General features: G+C 42.0%; 1 protein-coding gene across 2 annotated transcripts in view; it reads left to right on the forward strand.

Moving 5' to 3' along the window:
- The window catches only part of KCTD16 (potassium channel tetramerization domain containing 16), a 147072-nt gene extending 132691 nt beyond the window's left edge, over positions 1 to 14381 (forward strand). For both annotated transcript variants that reach the window (XM_083427098.1, XM_083427097.1), the window contains exon 3: positions 9755 to 14381. In XM_083427098.1, coding sequence (XP_083283224.1) covers positions 9755 to 10206 — 452 coding nt within the window. In that variant the 3' untranslated portion in view covers positions 10207 to 14381. The remainder of the gene's footprint in view (positions 1 to 9754) is intronic.
- The last annotated feature ends 2467 nt before the right edge of the window (positions 14382 to 16848 follow it).

Here is a 16848-nt window from a genome sequence, read left to right on the forward strand (position 1 = left end):
CAAATCGACCAAATCCTACACAGCAGGATCTGAGAAAGTAATATGGCACAAAGCAGTTTAATCCTAACTTCCGTAGCCACCCTGCTTTAGGTAATCCTTGTAATATGAGAAATAGAAACTGGACAATCTCACAAAATTAGTGTGGGGAAATCCTGTGCCTAACACATAAGAAAAACAACACTCATTAGTTTTGACAGATTTGAATGGCTTTTCCTCATACTACATTCCTCAGGACATAGCTATCGAGCTGCCACGACTGCTAATATCCATCCACACAAGACTTCATTATATGTTTCCTGCTGCTGCACATTTTAATTAGCAGTATACTTTTCCTTACCTGCATTAGGAGAGTTTCTCAACCCTAAATAATATATGAAAAATGGTAGCTGATGGGTATAAAAATGGATATAAATCTTTATGCTTTAAAGTCTAAATGAATTCCTAAACCTGTGGTGGGAATCCTTTTTCTGCCAAGGGCAGTTGGATGCCACATTGTGATGGAGGGCAGAGCTAGTGCCAAAACTGGGTGGAATTTGCAGGGCTGCAGGATCTCTTTCTGCCACCTAAATTATTTCATGCACAGAAAAGGAAGTGATTCTCAGAGGAGTGGTCGAGAGAGCATAAGAGGACTGGCCAGGGTGGGGGAAGCTCATGCAGCCTCCAAGCCATATGTTCCCCATCTTGACCCCTAAACCATGAACATTCTTTGCAAAATGCCTCCATTGTGGGAGAAGTTATGTAAGAGCTCTCCCTTTGATTCCTTGCATATAGCCAAGGAATGTTGACGGTAGTTAGAGAGATGAACCCAGGCTTTTCCTCCAATGTGGCATGGTTATTCTTGTGCCATGGCATTATTTGGAAAGTTCTAGCAGTCATCAATCATCTGCCATATATTCAGCAGCTACCTTCTGTTTAGACCTTTAAACACCTGCTGAAAACCTTTCTATTCCACCAGGTCCATGCAGGCAAATAAAAATACTTTCTACAATAGCTAATTGATGTCTGATTTCAATATGTTTTTATTGTGTGGTTTTCTGTACTGTTATAAGCCTCTCTGATATTTTTCTATGAAATAGCAGTATATAAATGAATGAATGAATGAATATATAAATATTGTCCTAATAAAGGATTGTCCTGCTCAGTTTTAGCCAGCTTTAAAAAGAAAAGAAAAACAAAACTATAATCAAATAGCGGTAGATCAATAACAGCTTTCCAGAGTATGTCCAGAAATGTGAAAGCTGTGGGATCAGTGAGGAACTTTTCTGTGGTGGTTCCACATATATGGAATGTTTCTTTTCATGAGAGCATGATTAGCTAATGCAATAAAACTCAGCATTTAAACAACACCAGGTAGGATGAAAGAAAACAAAGAACAGAGATTGAATGAAATTTAAGAGCTACAGCTTGATTTAGAAGTCTTGGGAAAATAAAAAGGTCTGGTTCCAAGGAGAGATTAATGTACTTCTCTAGGGAGAGGATTCCATAACTGAGGTACCACTACTGAGGATACCCTTTCATTCATTGCCATTGAATGGGTTGTATCTTGTTCACACAATGAAACTCCTCCCAAGTGCACAATGCATGCACTTTCCAAATCTGTTCTGGAGTGGTTGGGTTCCCCACCTTTCTTTGGTGATCACTCATAGCCGAGTAAGATTGTCTTCCATGAACACGGTCTTAACAGTGAGTCCCTAAGTGACTGTGGAGGCTAATTCTGGATCCACATGTCCTTCCACAATGGGGATATAGGTTTCTGGACAGGAGTTGATCACAGTGAGGGTTTGCCAAACGTGCCTTCCTCTTAGTATGTTTCTCCCTTTTGTCCTGCGATTCCATTGTCTTCAAAGTCCAATACACCTTCGGTAAAGGCTGTTCTCCAATTGAAGCGCTTGCAGGCCAGTGTTTCCCAGTTGTTGGTGTTTATACCACATTTTTTTAGATTTGTCTTGAGAGAGTCTTTAAATCTCTTTTGTTGACCACCAGCATTACACTTTCCATTTTTAAGTTCGGAATAGAGTAGTTGCTTTGGAAGACGATAATCAGGCATCCAAACAAGATGACCAGTCCAATGAAGTTGATGTTGAAGAATCATTGCTTCAACACTGGTGATCTTTGCTTCTTCCAGTACATTGGCATTAGTTTGCCTGTCTTCCCAAGTGATATGTAAAAATTTTCAGAGACACCATTAATGGAATCTTTCAAGGAGATGGAGATGGTGTTTATAAGTGGTCCATGTTTCACGAGCATACAGTGAGGTTGGTAGTACAATAGCTTTGTAAACAAGCATTTTGGTTTCCCTGAGAATGTCCCGGTCCTTGAACACTCTGCACTTCAATTGGGAGAAAGCTGCACTTGCAGTGCTCAGACGATGCTGGATTTTGGCATCAGTGTTGTTCTTGTGGAAAGATAACTGCCCAGGTAGGAGAAATGATCAACACTTTCCAACGTTACACCATTGAGTTGGATTTGTAGTGCTGCAGAGGGGTGATTATCTGTGAAGACAGTTAGGATGGTTTGGAGCTCATCCTCTGAGTGTGCACACACTACATTGTCATCAGCATACTGAAGCTCTATGATGGAAGGCATGGGAACTTTAATTTGAGCCTACTCAAATTAAAGAGCTTTCCATCTGTTCAATATATTATTTCTACCTCAGTGGGGAGTTTCCCTTCAACAAAGTGTAGGATCATGGCAATGAAAATAATAAATAGAGTTGGGGCGATAACACAACCCTGTTTAACACCTGATCCCTCTGTGGATGGTTCGCTTTGAGAGCCATTGTTATCTGCGATTGTTGCTGTCATATTATCATGGAGGAGCCAAAGGATGTTCACAAATTTATCTGGACAGCCAATTTTAGAAGGACAGTCCACAGGGCATTACGATTTACAGTGTCGAAGGCCCTAGTCAGATCAATAAACACGATATACAGGAGTTGGTTTTGCTCTCTGCGTTTTTCTTGAAGCTGTCAAGCAGTGAAAATCATGTCCACTGTCCACCTGGAAGGTTTAAAACCATTTTGGGATTCAGGAAGGGTAGCCTGTTAGGAGATGGTTTGCTAAGATCCTTGCAATAATTTTGCAGGCCACAGCTAATATGAAGATGCCTAGATAGTTTCCGCAATCCACTCAATCTCCTTTTTTAAAAAGGTTGATAATTTTGGCATCTCTAAAGTCTGCTGGGATCTCCTCTCCCAGATTTTTTCGATGAACATGTGAAATTGTTGTGTAAATTCAATTCCGCCCACTTTAAAGAATTTGTCAGGTCCGCTGACTTTGTTGTTTTTCATTTGGTTAATAGCTGTACACAACTCTCACAGATTTGGGGATACTACAAGCTTGTCTCTAATTTGTTTTTGCAGAATTTGTGAGAGGACCTCAGCAGCTACAGGGGAGTTGCGGTTAAGGAGATGCTGGCAATGTTCTTTCCAGTGCAGTGCAATAGCTTCTTTATCTTTTAGAAGTGTGGTACCGTCTGTTGAGCGTAGGCGGCATATGCCATGATTTATTGGCCCGTATACAGTGGAACCTCTACTTACGATTATAATCCTTTCTGGAGGCCCGTCCGCTGGGCGAAACCGGACGCTAGTAGAGGCGCCATTGTGCGCATGCGGATTTGGTGGCAGCGTGCTTCTACACATGTGTAGATGGCAGCAGCCACTTGTTCTCATGCACAGATGGCAGAAGCCACTTCCGCGCATGCACAAATCGCAGCAAACCCGGTGTTTACTTCCAGGTTTGCCGCAGTCACAACTTGGAACATCTGCGAGAAGAGGCGATGTAAGTCAAGGTTCCACTGTATGGTCTTTGTGGCTTTAAAGAAACTCTGTGCAGCATGATATCAGCTAAGTGCTGGGTCTCTTGAGCTTCTTTTATCTACCCGGTGTTCTTTAGTTCTCTGGTTCATTTTTTGAACTTCAGCCTTAGGGTTGGCTCAGTTCTTTTCACAATGCATAATCACAATGCATGCACTTCCCAAATCTGTTCTGGGGTGGGTGGGTTCCCCAACCCTCCAGAGCACTTTAGTAGGGGGAGAGGAAAGAGAAATTCCATTGTGTAAGGCCTTGTACCTACAGGATGACTTCATTGGTTCAACTCAGTGTACCTGCTCAAAAAATTCAGTTTGATTCCCTCCATCAACCCATAGAACCAAGGAAGATATTTTGCTCTCTGAGGCAAAATTATACCCCACCCTTCTATGCACTTATGCTGACTAGATTAGCAGCTGAATCTTGCATCAACAGGACAGAACAGAATCCCCATTCTCTGCCTGAGGGCAGCAGGAGAGTTTAGTGGACGTAGGGCAAGCCACAAGGCACAAGTGCAACTCCAGCACCCTACCCTCTCTTCCTGTTGTCTCTTGCCTTATTCTGCCTAAAGATGGGGTTGACCCTGAGAAGTGCTACCCACCTCAGTTCACCATGGCCATATGAAATTGGAATCACAAAATGTGTCCAAGCAGATGCCTGGATACTGGAAAGGAAATGATGACTTGCTTGCAGACACTATCATTATTGTTTTCTTTGAATCAAGCAGTACTGAACCTTTTTCTTCTTTTTTATTTCGGTTCGTTGCAATGGCCAATATCAGGATGAAGGCACTGGGATTTAGGGACTGAAGTGAGAAACTTTCTGGGAGTAGATAAGGACGCTGATATTGGGCAGTGTGTAAGCACAGGAACAGTATGTGGGTATGAAGCCATTTCCTGTGATTTTTGGTTTAGACTCTGATTCTGCACACATCACTTACTTGGCCTACATAGGCACTGAAGTGTGCAGCTCCCTCATTAAATTATTTATGGATTTTGAAAGTTTCATGCATTTACAAACACATGAAGTGAAAAAGCACCCCCCACACAAAAAAACCACCCCCACAATTCTTCATCAGGTTGGGTTGTTTGCCTTGCACTTAAAGGGTTTTAGCCTCCAACAGAGAGAACTATAACCATGTGACTATTTGTGACCAATCTTACGATGGCTAGTAAGAAGAACTAAATGTAAACATGGCATAATAACATTTGATGTCAGGTTTATCCCCATCAAATGAGCGATCTAATGGCACAAAGGAAGTAAATTGTTATGGGGTGTGCTAGAGTTGTGAGTGCATAGGCTTTAAATTCAGTCAAATGTATTAAACTGAGGGGGGGGGAATTATTTATCTCGATTATGCAGACTGAAGAACTGAATCATGAAAATAGGCATAATCAAGGCTACAAAATAGTTTTACAGCTTATGCAACTATGCTTTGTGTGGCATTCCCTTCCCTTAGAATGGTTTGTGCTTTAACAGAATAAATAAAGTCAGTCAATCAGTCAGTCAATCTGTTGATACAGTCAACAGATCTCACCATAAAACTTGTCCATCAGTTAATATATGCATCGTAATTACATGTTTTCTTATGTAAGTGCTTTTGTATAAACAATAATCAACCATTTTATCCTGAAATGCTTGGCTTCAGTTCAGAAAAAATGCATAGGGTTGCCATATTTTGAAGAGCAGAAAAGAGGACACATTTGCTGACTTCTACTTTTAACTATAGACTACTATGACGACTCTACCCATGAAAAAGAGGACATGCCATGAAAAAATAGGACATATGGCAACCCTGGCTTGAGGACCATTTGGGATAAAGTGTTTTACATCAGATCTATTTGTTAAAACATGTAGGATACCATCTTTGTGTCTGTTGATCAAAATATACGGCTCTGTCCAAATGTTTATGGTAGCTTTCTGGTGCTTCAAGGCAAAATACATATGCAAATATGAATAGTGTTTCATTTGATGGTTTCTAAGGTCACATGACCAGGATCTCTTAGGAATTATTGTTATGAGCATAGGTAGCTGTGATCCAAAGGAGTGTTGCACATGTTGCTACAACGGTGAAAGAAACCATGATGAGGTGCAGTTGTGTAGCGTCTCCTGCCATACAGCCCACAGTGGGCTCGCCCCATTTCTGTGCATGCATCTGGATTAGATTTCTGGATTAGAGTCACTATTGTGTTTACAAAGTCACTGTGTATTGTCTTAAGGAACAATCCACTTGCAGAAGAGCAGGAACATCAAGGGACTAGAATTTTCCTTCTGTTCTGGCCCAGTGCTGCAAGGCCAGTTTATACATTCAGTAGAATCACGTGGTAAAGATTTTACTGGACTATAGCATTTCATACTAAAAGTGGGAGGATGGCATGTCTGAAAGCTTCCCCTATGGGTTGGGTAGCGAGTGGGACCTATCCATAGAAAAGCAGTATATCGTGGAAACTACTTCAGCCTAGCTCTCACACTGAGAAGTTATTACTTCTACTACAAAATGTGGAATGTTTCTGATGTGGTGAAGCTTTCAGTCATGCAACACTTCATACATATTCCAAAATGGCGCAGTCCAATGAAACTTTAACCATTGATTCTCCTGAATATATATACTGGTCTGAAAAGAAACTGGGTGAGCTTATTCTGTGGAATTCTATAGCCTTGCATTCTTAGCTGGAAAACAGATGGATTAGCAGTCAACCTCGGAAAGTTCATTCATGCCTGCTTTGCTTTTGATGTGGCACTGTTGTCTGAGAGAAAAACAAGAGAAGATTTATATCTGTTCTATATCTGACAAAAGCCCAAAGACATCCATCTCTATCTGTTATTCTCTTGCTGAATTACCTTCTTTTTTTAGCCTGTTGAAAGTTGGCAGTTAAATTTTGGAATAAATCATCCTATGATTTCTGAATATTGTTCTAACTCTGCTCTGTTTTCTGCAATGAAACAATAGGTCACTCCAGTGGGGGGAAATTACCGTTGAGTTAAAATGTCAGCTACAAACTAAAGACTTGTGAATCGATAAGGCTCATAGATGTATTTTTCAAAAGTTCATATGATCTGTTTTTAACTAAGCCTCTGTGTGCAATGCCTTTTACAGAGATGGGAGATTTTTTTTTTAAAAAAAAGATTCAATTTAGCTATTATTGACTTTTCCCCCCAAGCTAGACACAGAAGGACTCTCAAAGCAGGTCTATAAATTAAATTAGCCACACAGTACACAGACTGTGGGGCTCCTTCGTCATGAACAGAGAAGAGCAAGTGGGAAGTGAGGAGAGAAGCTGTTTTCTGCTGCTTTTGTAAATCACGGGCATTTTGTTAACAGGTGTTGCAGACATAGAAAGATGGGAATGAAGGCAGTGGGAATATGGGCATATATATATACATGCAGTGCACATACTGTATTTCAAAAATGCATGAACACTCTAGGAGCTCACAAAGTCATGTTTCGCTCCACTGCAGTTGCCTTTTCATGAGGGGGGGAAAGGATCAGCCGCTTGATTTGTATTTAACTATGTACCTAACAGCTGTAGATAGGCTGTGCAATGAAGTCTTGAGAGAGGAAAAATGCCCTGGATATTTTGAAGGATTTCTTCAAACTGGCACAAGAAGGAGGTTTTTGTTCCTAAGGAAACAAGGCTTTGCATCTAACTGCTTTAAATGGTCTCAATGAGAAACCTTCAGTTCAAACTGTCCTCACACCTTCTTTCTACGTATAATGCATGGATGGAGACGGGAGGAGTGGGATTACACTGCTGCACCCAAATCCATCACACCCAGACCCCAAAGATCTAAAAAAGGATGCTTAACAGTGTGTAAACATATGAGGTACTTATACATGTGCACAAGTCAAACACCCCTTTCCAGACTTCACAAAGGACAGAGGGTGGGAACAGGAGGGTGCATGTTATTGGGGACAGGACTAGTGGTGCAGCTCATCACCCCTCTTGTCTTCCCTTGTCCATGTAAATATTCTATATATGGAGAAGATGAAGATCAAAGACAGCAGTAGCCTGTGTGGTGCCTTTCAACTCGCATGTGCCCCAGTTAGAATCACAGAATCATAGAGTTGGAAGAGACCACAAGGGCCATCGAGTCCAACCCCCTGCCAAGCAGGAAACACCATCAGAGCACTCCTGACATATGCAGACTCCAACTCCCATCTGCCCAGCCAGCATGGCCAATGGAGAGGGGTGATTTAATTTGTAGTCCAACAACATCTGCAGGCCACCACATTAGTGACCTAGGGTCATGTGACCTTAGAAACCGTGATCTAGGGGCTTAAGTGGTTTGCTAAAAAATAAGTTAAAATGCACAAATACGCACAGAAACCCTTAGAAAAAGGCATAACAATCTTAAGTCAAGAGACCAACAACTCTTATCTATACAAATGTTTCAGAACATTAGCACCCATTGGCAATGAAAAGCTTCTGTTCAGAGAGAAAGGGAAATTTCAATTTTCTTCACTAAGGCTTGTCCAAATTGCCATTCTTGGTGCCAGCATGGTTCTCTCCAGAACACCTGTTCCAAATAGTCTTTGTCAGTTTGTGATTTTCAGATGACACAAGAAGCATACGCCAAGCATAAGTCCTCCTGATGCCACTAGGCAGTCCTACAATGAAGTACAAATCTCCTTTGCCACTGCAGCTCAGAAAACCCACCTCTCACTTGGCAGCTGAATGAGATCTTGCTTTGAAATCAGAGCTGGACACCCAAAAAATAATACAAGGGATTTTTGTTTGATTATCTGTTGATCATTACTGTATATCCCCTTGGAGATGGTTATGTTTTTAAATGATAACTTGCTCACCTGGGATGGGCTGGTCTGCAGTCTTATATGAATAATTCCCATTGAAATTAGTGGGACTTGCCTCTGAGTAGAGATTCATAGGACTGGGCTATTACTTACTTTAGAAAATAACAGTGAAGGTCTGTCATTATGGGTGGTGTCTCTGTGTTGCTTATTAAGTCTCTGATATCATGTAGGGATATCATGATACAAGGGGTGACAGTCAGGTTCTGCCCTTTCCGCACTCCATAAATATAGAAGAAAGGAAAAAGATGTCCCAGAGAATGGGGAAGGGGGTAAACTTTTTTCCTGCTCCTAATGGCTAAAGCCTGTTTCTGTTTGCATAACCCACTCTGAATTCTGTTTATTTTAATCACACAAGAGTGTGGCAGAAGTTTAGAAACTGGCTTTATTTTTCAATACAGAAAGGCAAAAGAGGCATCCCATCCCCTCATTTGCATCTCTGGAAACTGTGCCCCAGTTTCTCTTGCAGATGATGTGTCTCTGTTAAGAAGCTGCTACTCAGCAAACTAAATTATATTTGGCTTGATTTGAATGACGGTTATGGTCCCCACAGGTTGGGAGTGATGATTATGTTCTCTCCAAAGACAGATGACATTTTAAATCCATCATTAGCTCAGTATTTCATTCAGAAGGCAAATGATTTTTTTTCTTTTCTTTTTTCTTAAAAAAAAACTGTTCTAGATTTTTCTTCTAGCCATAGATTATTACTTTGGGCACATCTTCAACTAAGCATTTTTAAATGACAAATCAAGAAACCAATTAAGACATATTTAGTCTTCGGTGCTGCACCCACTTATGCACACTTAAATCCTATTGATTGCAGTAGAACCTAAATGCATGTAACTGGTCAGGGGATTTCAGTCATAAACATTGGTTTGCGTTGTGTGTGTGTGTTTAATGCTAGCGGCTTTCCAGCTGGCTGATTACAAACCTCAAAGACCAGTAATTTTTCTTCCCAGAAGAGCCTCGGTTCTCATTTGTGTGCTCCATTTATCCTGCCAATATATTCACTATGTGGTGATGACATATAATCCTTTTTTTTAAGCATATGAATGAAAGCTGCACTGTATGTCTCTCTGAATCTTGCCAGGTCTACAGCAGCAGGTCCTTACCACGTTCTCTGTTTCTATTTCCAGGAGAGCCTTCAAGATGGTCTTCATCACACTGTGACTGCTGCTGTAAAAATGGCAAAGGCGACAAAGAAGGAGAAAGTGGAACCTCCTGCAATGAACTCTCCACCTCGAGCTGCGACAGCCAGTCAGAAGCCAGCTCCCCTCAAGAGACTGTCATCTGTGGCCCGGTCACCCGCCAGTCCAATATACAGACTCTGGATAGGCCAAGCAAGAAAGGCCCGGTGCAGCTACTTCAGCAGTCCGAAATCCGGAGGAAAAGCGACCTGCTCCGAACTCTAACTTCCGGCTCTAGGGAATCCAACTCTAGTAAAAAAAAATCGGCAAAAGAAAAGCTCTCAATTGAGGAAGAGTTAGAAAAATGCATCCAGGATTTCCTCAAGATCAAAATCCCAGACAGGTTTCCAGAAAGGAAGCACCCTTGGCAATCTGAACTGTTACGAAAGTATCGTCTATAGGAGCGGGGTTAGGGCAAGGAAAATCACCTTATTGCAATTTACAGAATGAGATCCTACATGATAAAAGAAATAAAATAATAATGGTAATAATTTGTTAGATCACACACACAAAAATGACGATGACCCACAATCCATCACTATAGTACAGCCTAATTTGCCTATTTCACCAAAGCATTCCTAATTACACTATAACAATATCCTCCCTGTGATAGGAGGATTAACAAGGCATTCATCATGTGTTAACCTCCTGACATATGCCATATGCTTGCAGTGCCACACGCACAGCTAAGGAAACATGTGCAGTATGGTTGTGGGTTGGCACCACCAACGACGAAAATTCTCATATGGTCGGGCAGAGTTTTATGGTGGGCGGTGATTTTCTAAGCTGCATGCCTTCTTGAGTTCACCTTTAATGTCATTTATTTGGAGAGAGAAGCTGGGTCAGGCAGATGTCAATGGTCTTGAAAGGAAGACGTGATGTCTTGCCGGTTTACACCAGGAGAGAGTGTATATATGTCTGTGTGCCACATAAAAGCTTTCTTCGTTTCCTCCTTTTAACTGTGTGTTACTCTCAAAAAGGAACTACTAGAGCTTACTGGATGACCTATGTCCTCTTCCCTACCCCTGTAGAATTATGTACAGAATAATCATTTGCCCCCTTCTTTTCTTGGAGAGGAGTGTCAACTCTTGATATCAGCGGTAGATCTGAATTTGCTCTGTTTGCACACCATGAATGTTTATGAGCCACAGACTGCACTCAGCTTAGCAAGAACATCTGACAAGCCAATGGCTGCAATCCAGTAGGGAGATACGTGCGGGGTCCAAGTGGTGGTGGGCTATCACACTTCAGATTTTGCTCAGTTTCTCTTTCAGCAATTTTCATCCCAATCCCTTAAACGTGGAGTGTTTAAAAATTAGCCCTGTGGATTCAGGAGGAAGAGCTGCTGGAATTAAAACTGATAGAACTCTAGTGTGCATGGAGAAATGGCAGACATCTGCATTGTGAATTGTAAGTGCTGCCAATTTTGTTTGTTTTTTGTTTACTGGCCCTGCCTTCCAAAGAGACTTTATGTGCATGCAGAAATCAAGCAGGAAATCCTTTCCCATCATGTTATCTCCACGCCAGAGAATATTTCTCTCTCCCTTTTTTTTTTTTACATACCGGTGATGGCACAGGGGCAGTAAAATAAGTAACCAAATGGCAACACTAATTGTACCTAGTTGTTGGACTCTTTCTGCAGCCATCATTTCTTAACTTGAGGAATTGGCAAGTGGCGGGGGTGGGAGAGAGATTAGGTTCAGTTCTAGTTGTGTACAAAATGGTCTTTTGACCATCTTGATACCATTTTCCTGGCATCTCTGTTAATATGTTAGGCGATTTTGTCTACCACTCTGCTCTTTCGTCCTTTCTCATGCTATAGAGCTCTCATCCCACCCCACAACAACAAATGTGTTTAGGAGATTAAGGATGAAAAGGAAAGGAACCAGTTGAAAGAGGAGATGCTGGTGATTATTCCTCTTCTGGAGGAAGAATACGGGCAGGTCAAGCCGCTGAGTTGTTGATTTATGTGGGCTTGCCAAGCGCTGCTGCCAAGAATGTATTTGGCCCAAATAAATGGGGGAGAGCAGGCTCCCATCCCCTTTTGACACAGATGCAATTAGAAGAAATTATAGGCCTAACAAGATGCATTTTGCACTCCGGTTTGCAGGAAATGGATTGTTCAAGTGACAGGCAACATTCCGCTTCTAGCTGCATGCATTTGAAAATGAAATTAAAAATTGAAAAGTATCCAAATGCACTCAGCTAATGGGGATTCATGGGGGGGGGGGGAGAGAGCAAGGGCCTTCTCAGAACACACGAAATTCCCTTTGAGGGGAAGACCTTCACTTACTTATGAGCATCTTTTTTACCTATAGCATTAGACCGACAGGGAGGCAGGGTCTAAAGAAGCTTGTGTGGGAATGTGTGAAGAATAAAGTGAGAAGTGCAGACACAAAGCACTTGAGATACAATAGAAACTTACCTCCTTTAAGCAGCAGGCCAGCCCTTAAGACAAACCCTCTTTGTCTATTTTGTAGACACAGGTTTATTCCAATTATGAGCACCCTTATATGAAAGCTGCTGTAATAAACAGGGCTTAACCTCCCAGTATAGATGATGGTGATGATTGATGAGCTCAAGATAACATGGTTCTTTCCCCTACATCCTATTTATTATCAACAACCCCATGAGGTAGATGAGGCTGCAAGTTAGCCAAGTGAGCTTCAGGCTGAGTGGAGATACGAACCTGACTCTTTCAGCCCAACACTCCAGAGCAGCACATGCCGTGAGGTTCCTGCTTACCTGGATGGGGATAATGTGGACTGGCAGGAAGGTCCCCTATGGGAGCAGCAGACTGTGGTCCTGCTTGTGCACTTCCCTGCAGTGCTGCCCAACCCTAGACCCATCCAATTAAGCAGCAGTGCAACAACCACTGTTGGGATGGTGCAACTTCCATGATTATTGCCACCTCTTAGTTGTTAGCTCTCAGGCTGCTGAGGAGTCAGAGGAAACATTCTGAAGCATGAGAAGGGAAATATTAAGAAGTTCAGTATGAAATGGTGCTGAAAGCATGTACCCTACCAGTACTTTCTGGAAGTAAGAACTGTTTGACTTCCTTGGGAAGTGTGGGACTCTCCTTCATTATAGGTGTTTAAGCAGAGGTTGGATGGCCATCTGTAATAATAATAATAATAATAATAATAATAATAATAATAATAATAATAATAATTTATTTATACCCTGTCCATCTGGCTGGGCCTCCCCAGCCACTCTGGGCGGCTTCCAACAAAATATTAAAATACAGTAATGCATCAAACACTAAAAGCTTCCCTAAACAGGGCTGCCTTCAGATGTCTTCTAAAAGTCTGGTAGTTGTTGTTTTCTTTGACATCTAGTGGGAGGGTGTTCCACAGGGCAGGTGCTACTACTGAGAAGGCTCTCTGCCTGGTTCCCTGTAACTTGGCTTCTCGCAGTGAGGGAATTGCCAGAAGGCCCTCAGTGCTGGACCTCAATGTCCGGGTAGAACGATGGGGGTGGAGACGCTCCTTTAGATATACTGGGCCAAGGCCATTTAGGGCTTTAAAGGTCAGCACCAAGACTTTGAATTGTGCTTGGAAACGTACTGGGAGCCAATGCAGGTCTTTCAAGACTGGTGTTATGTGGTCTTGGCGGCCGCTGCCAGTCACCAGTCTAGCTGCCGCATTCTGGATTAGTTGTAGTTTCTGGGTCACCTTCAAAGGATGCTTTAGCTGAGATTCCTGGATTGCAGGGGGCTGGACTAGATGACTCTTGGGGTCCCTCTTCCAACTCTACAATTCTATGATTTTATGATACTAAAGGCTTTTAAAAACTTTGACCAGGACTGAATTCTATGGCTTTCAAAAGCACTGGTGGGAACCAATAAGCATCAGTCATTAGGAATGAGAGAAATCCACTCTGTAGCTTCTCAGGAGCACTTTCATCTCCATCTACTTTTTGGACTTTCAGGGTGAGCCCTGGCACTGAAAATATTGACCAGGGCTGAGCCCTGCCACAAATCAAACCAGTCTCTTTCTCGCTGTGATTGAGTTGAGGTAGTATGTGTAGTAATTGAGTTGATGTTTAGCATTAGTGACATTTTTAGCAGCCTGTTAAAGAAACCATTCGCACCACAGAACCTGGATTTACATTGATTTAGTTAATTGGAGGTTAATTAGAGTAAACGGACTTAAATCCAAGCACTATGGAGTAAATTTTTTCTTCTTACAGCAGATCAGCTTGGAAAGCCTGAGTTTTTGCACAGGGTCTCTCTGCAGCACCTCCCAGCCCAGACAAATGTGCTGTGTGGCATGATGGGTATAGTGCCAGCTTAGACTGAAGGGTGTTTGCTTTCAGCAGATCTGAAGCCTAGTCTCCTGGTTTTATGGCTGCCATTTTCTCTCACAATTTTGCAACTAAATTATTTATGGAGAAAGGTAGTCGCGAATAAATCTGCAGAGATCATTAGCCAGGCCTAAATTTGCTTTTCAATGAAGTCTTAACAGCTCTTATTGAGTACGGGTGTTGTGCGGGGATGAAGGAATCTGTCAGCTTTGGTTCCCCATCTCCCCAGTCCTAAGTTCAATTCTCTACATTTCCACATCAATTTGTTCTTCTTCTTCTTTTTTTTTAAACCCTCATGAAAATCTGCCCGCATTTTAATGGAAAATTTCCCTAATATACACATTTTTTTTGCATGTGGTTTCATCTAATTTAATGCATTTTCCCATGTCATTTTCACTAATACACATCAGCAGAAACAACTGCTGCTTACTGGAAGTGAGAGTGGCAAAGTCAGCGCTGTGCAAACACGTTGGAGGAGCCAGTTTCTGTGTATTTTTTAATTCAGATTCAAAATGGATTTTGGTGCTGAGAAATAGGGAGAGAGTAGAATGATGAAGTCACCTGGAGCCCTTGTTAGCAGAGCCGGTGCCAGGAGCTGTCATGGTAGGGAATCTGCAGGGGTCCCTCTGTTGAGAGCCCCCTGGACCTGCTAGACGAAGTGAGAGAGAGCGGCCCATGGAGGGTGTTTGGAGGCCCTCCAAAACTTGGAACTATTGTCAATCCTTAGGGTGGGGAATAAGTCCAATAAATAAGCACATAAATCAGAGCTTTTTTAGTGCTGTAATCTTAGGAAGAAAATCAATGAAGAAAAGTTGGAAACTGAAATAATAATAATAATAATAATAATAATAATAATAATAAATGTATTTATACCCCGCCCATCTGGCTGGGTATGAATGTATTTCTTATTTGCCTTTATTTGAGCTTGAAAGATTATTAAAGCAGTTTCTCCCTCCAATTAATCATGGTTGCCAGGACATGGAGTCAAAGTAGCAAACAGCATCATCTTAATAAACTATGCTCAAGCCCACAGTGGCGGGAGTGAGCGTGTACACACACACACACACACAGACAGACAGAGAGAGATGTAATAATCTTACATGTACTTCATAGTAGAGTTTCCTCTAATAAAGTCTATAAACAAATCCAATTAATTACAGAAATCAAATGGACTCCCACAGTCCCCAGGTGTAAGGTTTGTCTTACACCTAAGGCATAAGCAAATTACAAAAACTCTGTGAATAGGAATAAGCTCCCACACCTTCCCTGATCAACTTCTTCCACAATTTCATTGACCACTTAAGTCAGGGGTGGGGAATTTGCAGACTTGGGGATCCATGTGGCCTTCAGCCTATTTTTTTTTTACAGGAATTGAGAGGGGGCAGGGGAAAAGGAGTTTGGCTGAAAGAGAGAATAGGGTAAAGGGGGAACTCCCACTTTTGGCTCAGACCCCGTCTACTTTTGCTTCTGGTGCCACCAGTCACTGGCATGTGGCTAAGAGGAGCCAGTGGCCCATCTAGTCCAGGATCCTCTTCTCTCACAGTGGCCAACCAGATGTCTGTGGGAAGCCTGCAAGCTGGACATGAGCGCAGGAGGACTCTGCCCACCTGTGATTCCCAGCAACTGGTATTCACAGCCATACTGCCTCTGACAGGAAAGGTAGAACATAGGCATCCTGGCTAGTAGCCATTGAGAGCCACTAGCACCTGAGGTAATGTAGCCCTCAACAGAAAAAAAGGTTCTCCAATCCTGACTTGATTATTCCACTTTGACCCTTTCCCAGGTATAGAAATGTAATTAATGATAATAATAATAATTCACCTTTTGATTTATAATGTACTTTGCAGAAAACTGATTCCCCTCCCAACTGAACTTGTCCATAGACATATACAGTCCATAGGTATTTTCCCTCTTGCCTTCTGGTTCTTTTTTGCATTTATATTTCTTCTGTCTTTCCTGGATACTTCCTCCAGAGTCTAAGCTGGCTCCAGAAAAAAAAGCTATGTAAGGTAGTCTGGGGGTAATGCCATGTCTCCATGAACAGCAGCATGGAAACATATCAGAAAGGCACAGAATCTTAGACAGGTTTTGGGTTTTGCTTTGGTTTTTTTGTCTTGTGTCCCCCCCCCCCCCATCAAGACTTGTGAAACAGATTCTTCACCCAGCCAGGTCTGCAGAACAGTAGAAAACAAGAAATTAGTCTTTTCCATTATTATTATTATTATAGGCTCTTGATAAGAATCAGTCATTCCCCAGGATCATCATGTGCTCACAGTTCTTCTCACTGCAAATCACAAAGAAGACAGCCTAGTATTAATTCATCTTAATAGCAAATTATAGAGAAAAATGAATGTGGGGTTCATTCGCCCGATAGCACTTCAGCAGGGATTTATCTTGCAGTTTACATGCTGGATTGTCAATGAGGCACAGGCTGAAACTCAGCATGGCTGACACTCTGCAGTCTCAAATGCAGTCAGCTCCCGCCCCCCTCTATATATAAGTTTATTGGATATTGTAGCACAAACCCTTTGGCCAGCAAGGAAGAAGGAGTAGAATGCGTAGAATATTTTCTTTTCCTCTGAGGTTGAATAGAACTGGGTTTCATTTTACACAAGCCGGTTCAGTGATTAATATCTGCAGGGAGGGGGGAAATCAGACCATACGAAATGTGCCAGAATAGATACGATTTATGTGGCCTTTCCCCCCAGTTTTAGATGAAATAGTTGTTGTTCTTTTCC

The sequence above is a fragment of the Podarcis tiliguerta genome (assembly GCF_965153285.1).
Source record: "Podarcis tiliguerta genome assembly, chromosome: 2".
NCBI classification, from domain to species: domain Eukaryota; kingdom Metazoa; phylum Chordata; class Lepidosauria; order Squamata; family Lacertidae; genus Podarcis; species Podarcis tiliguerta.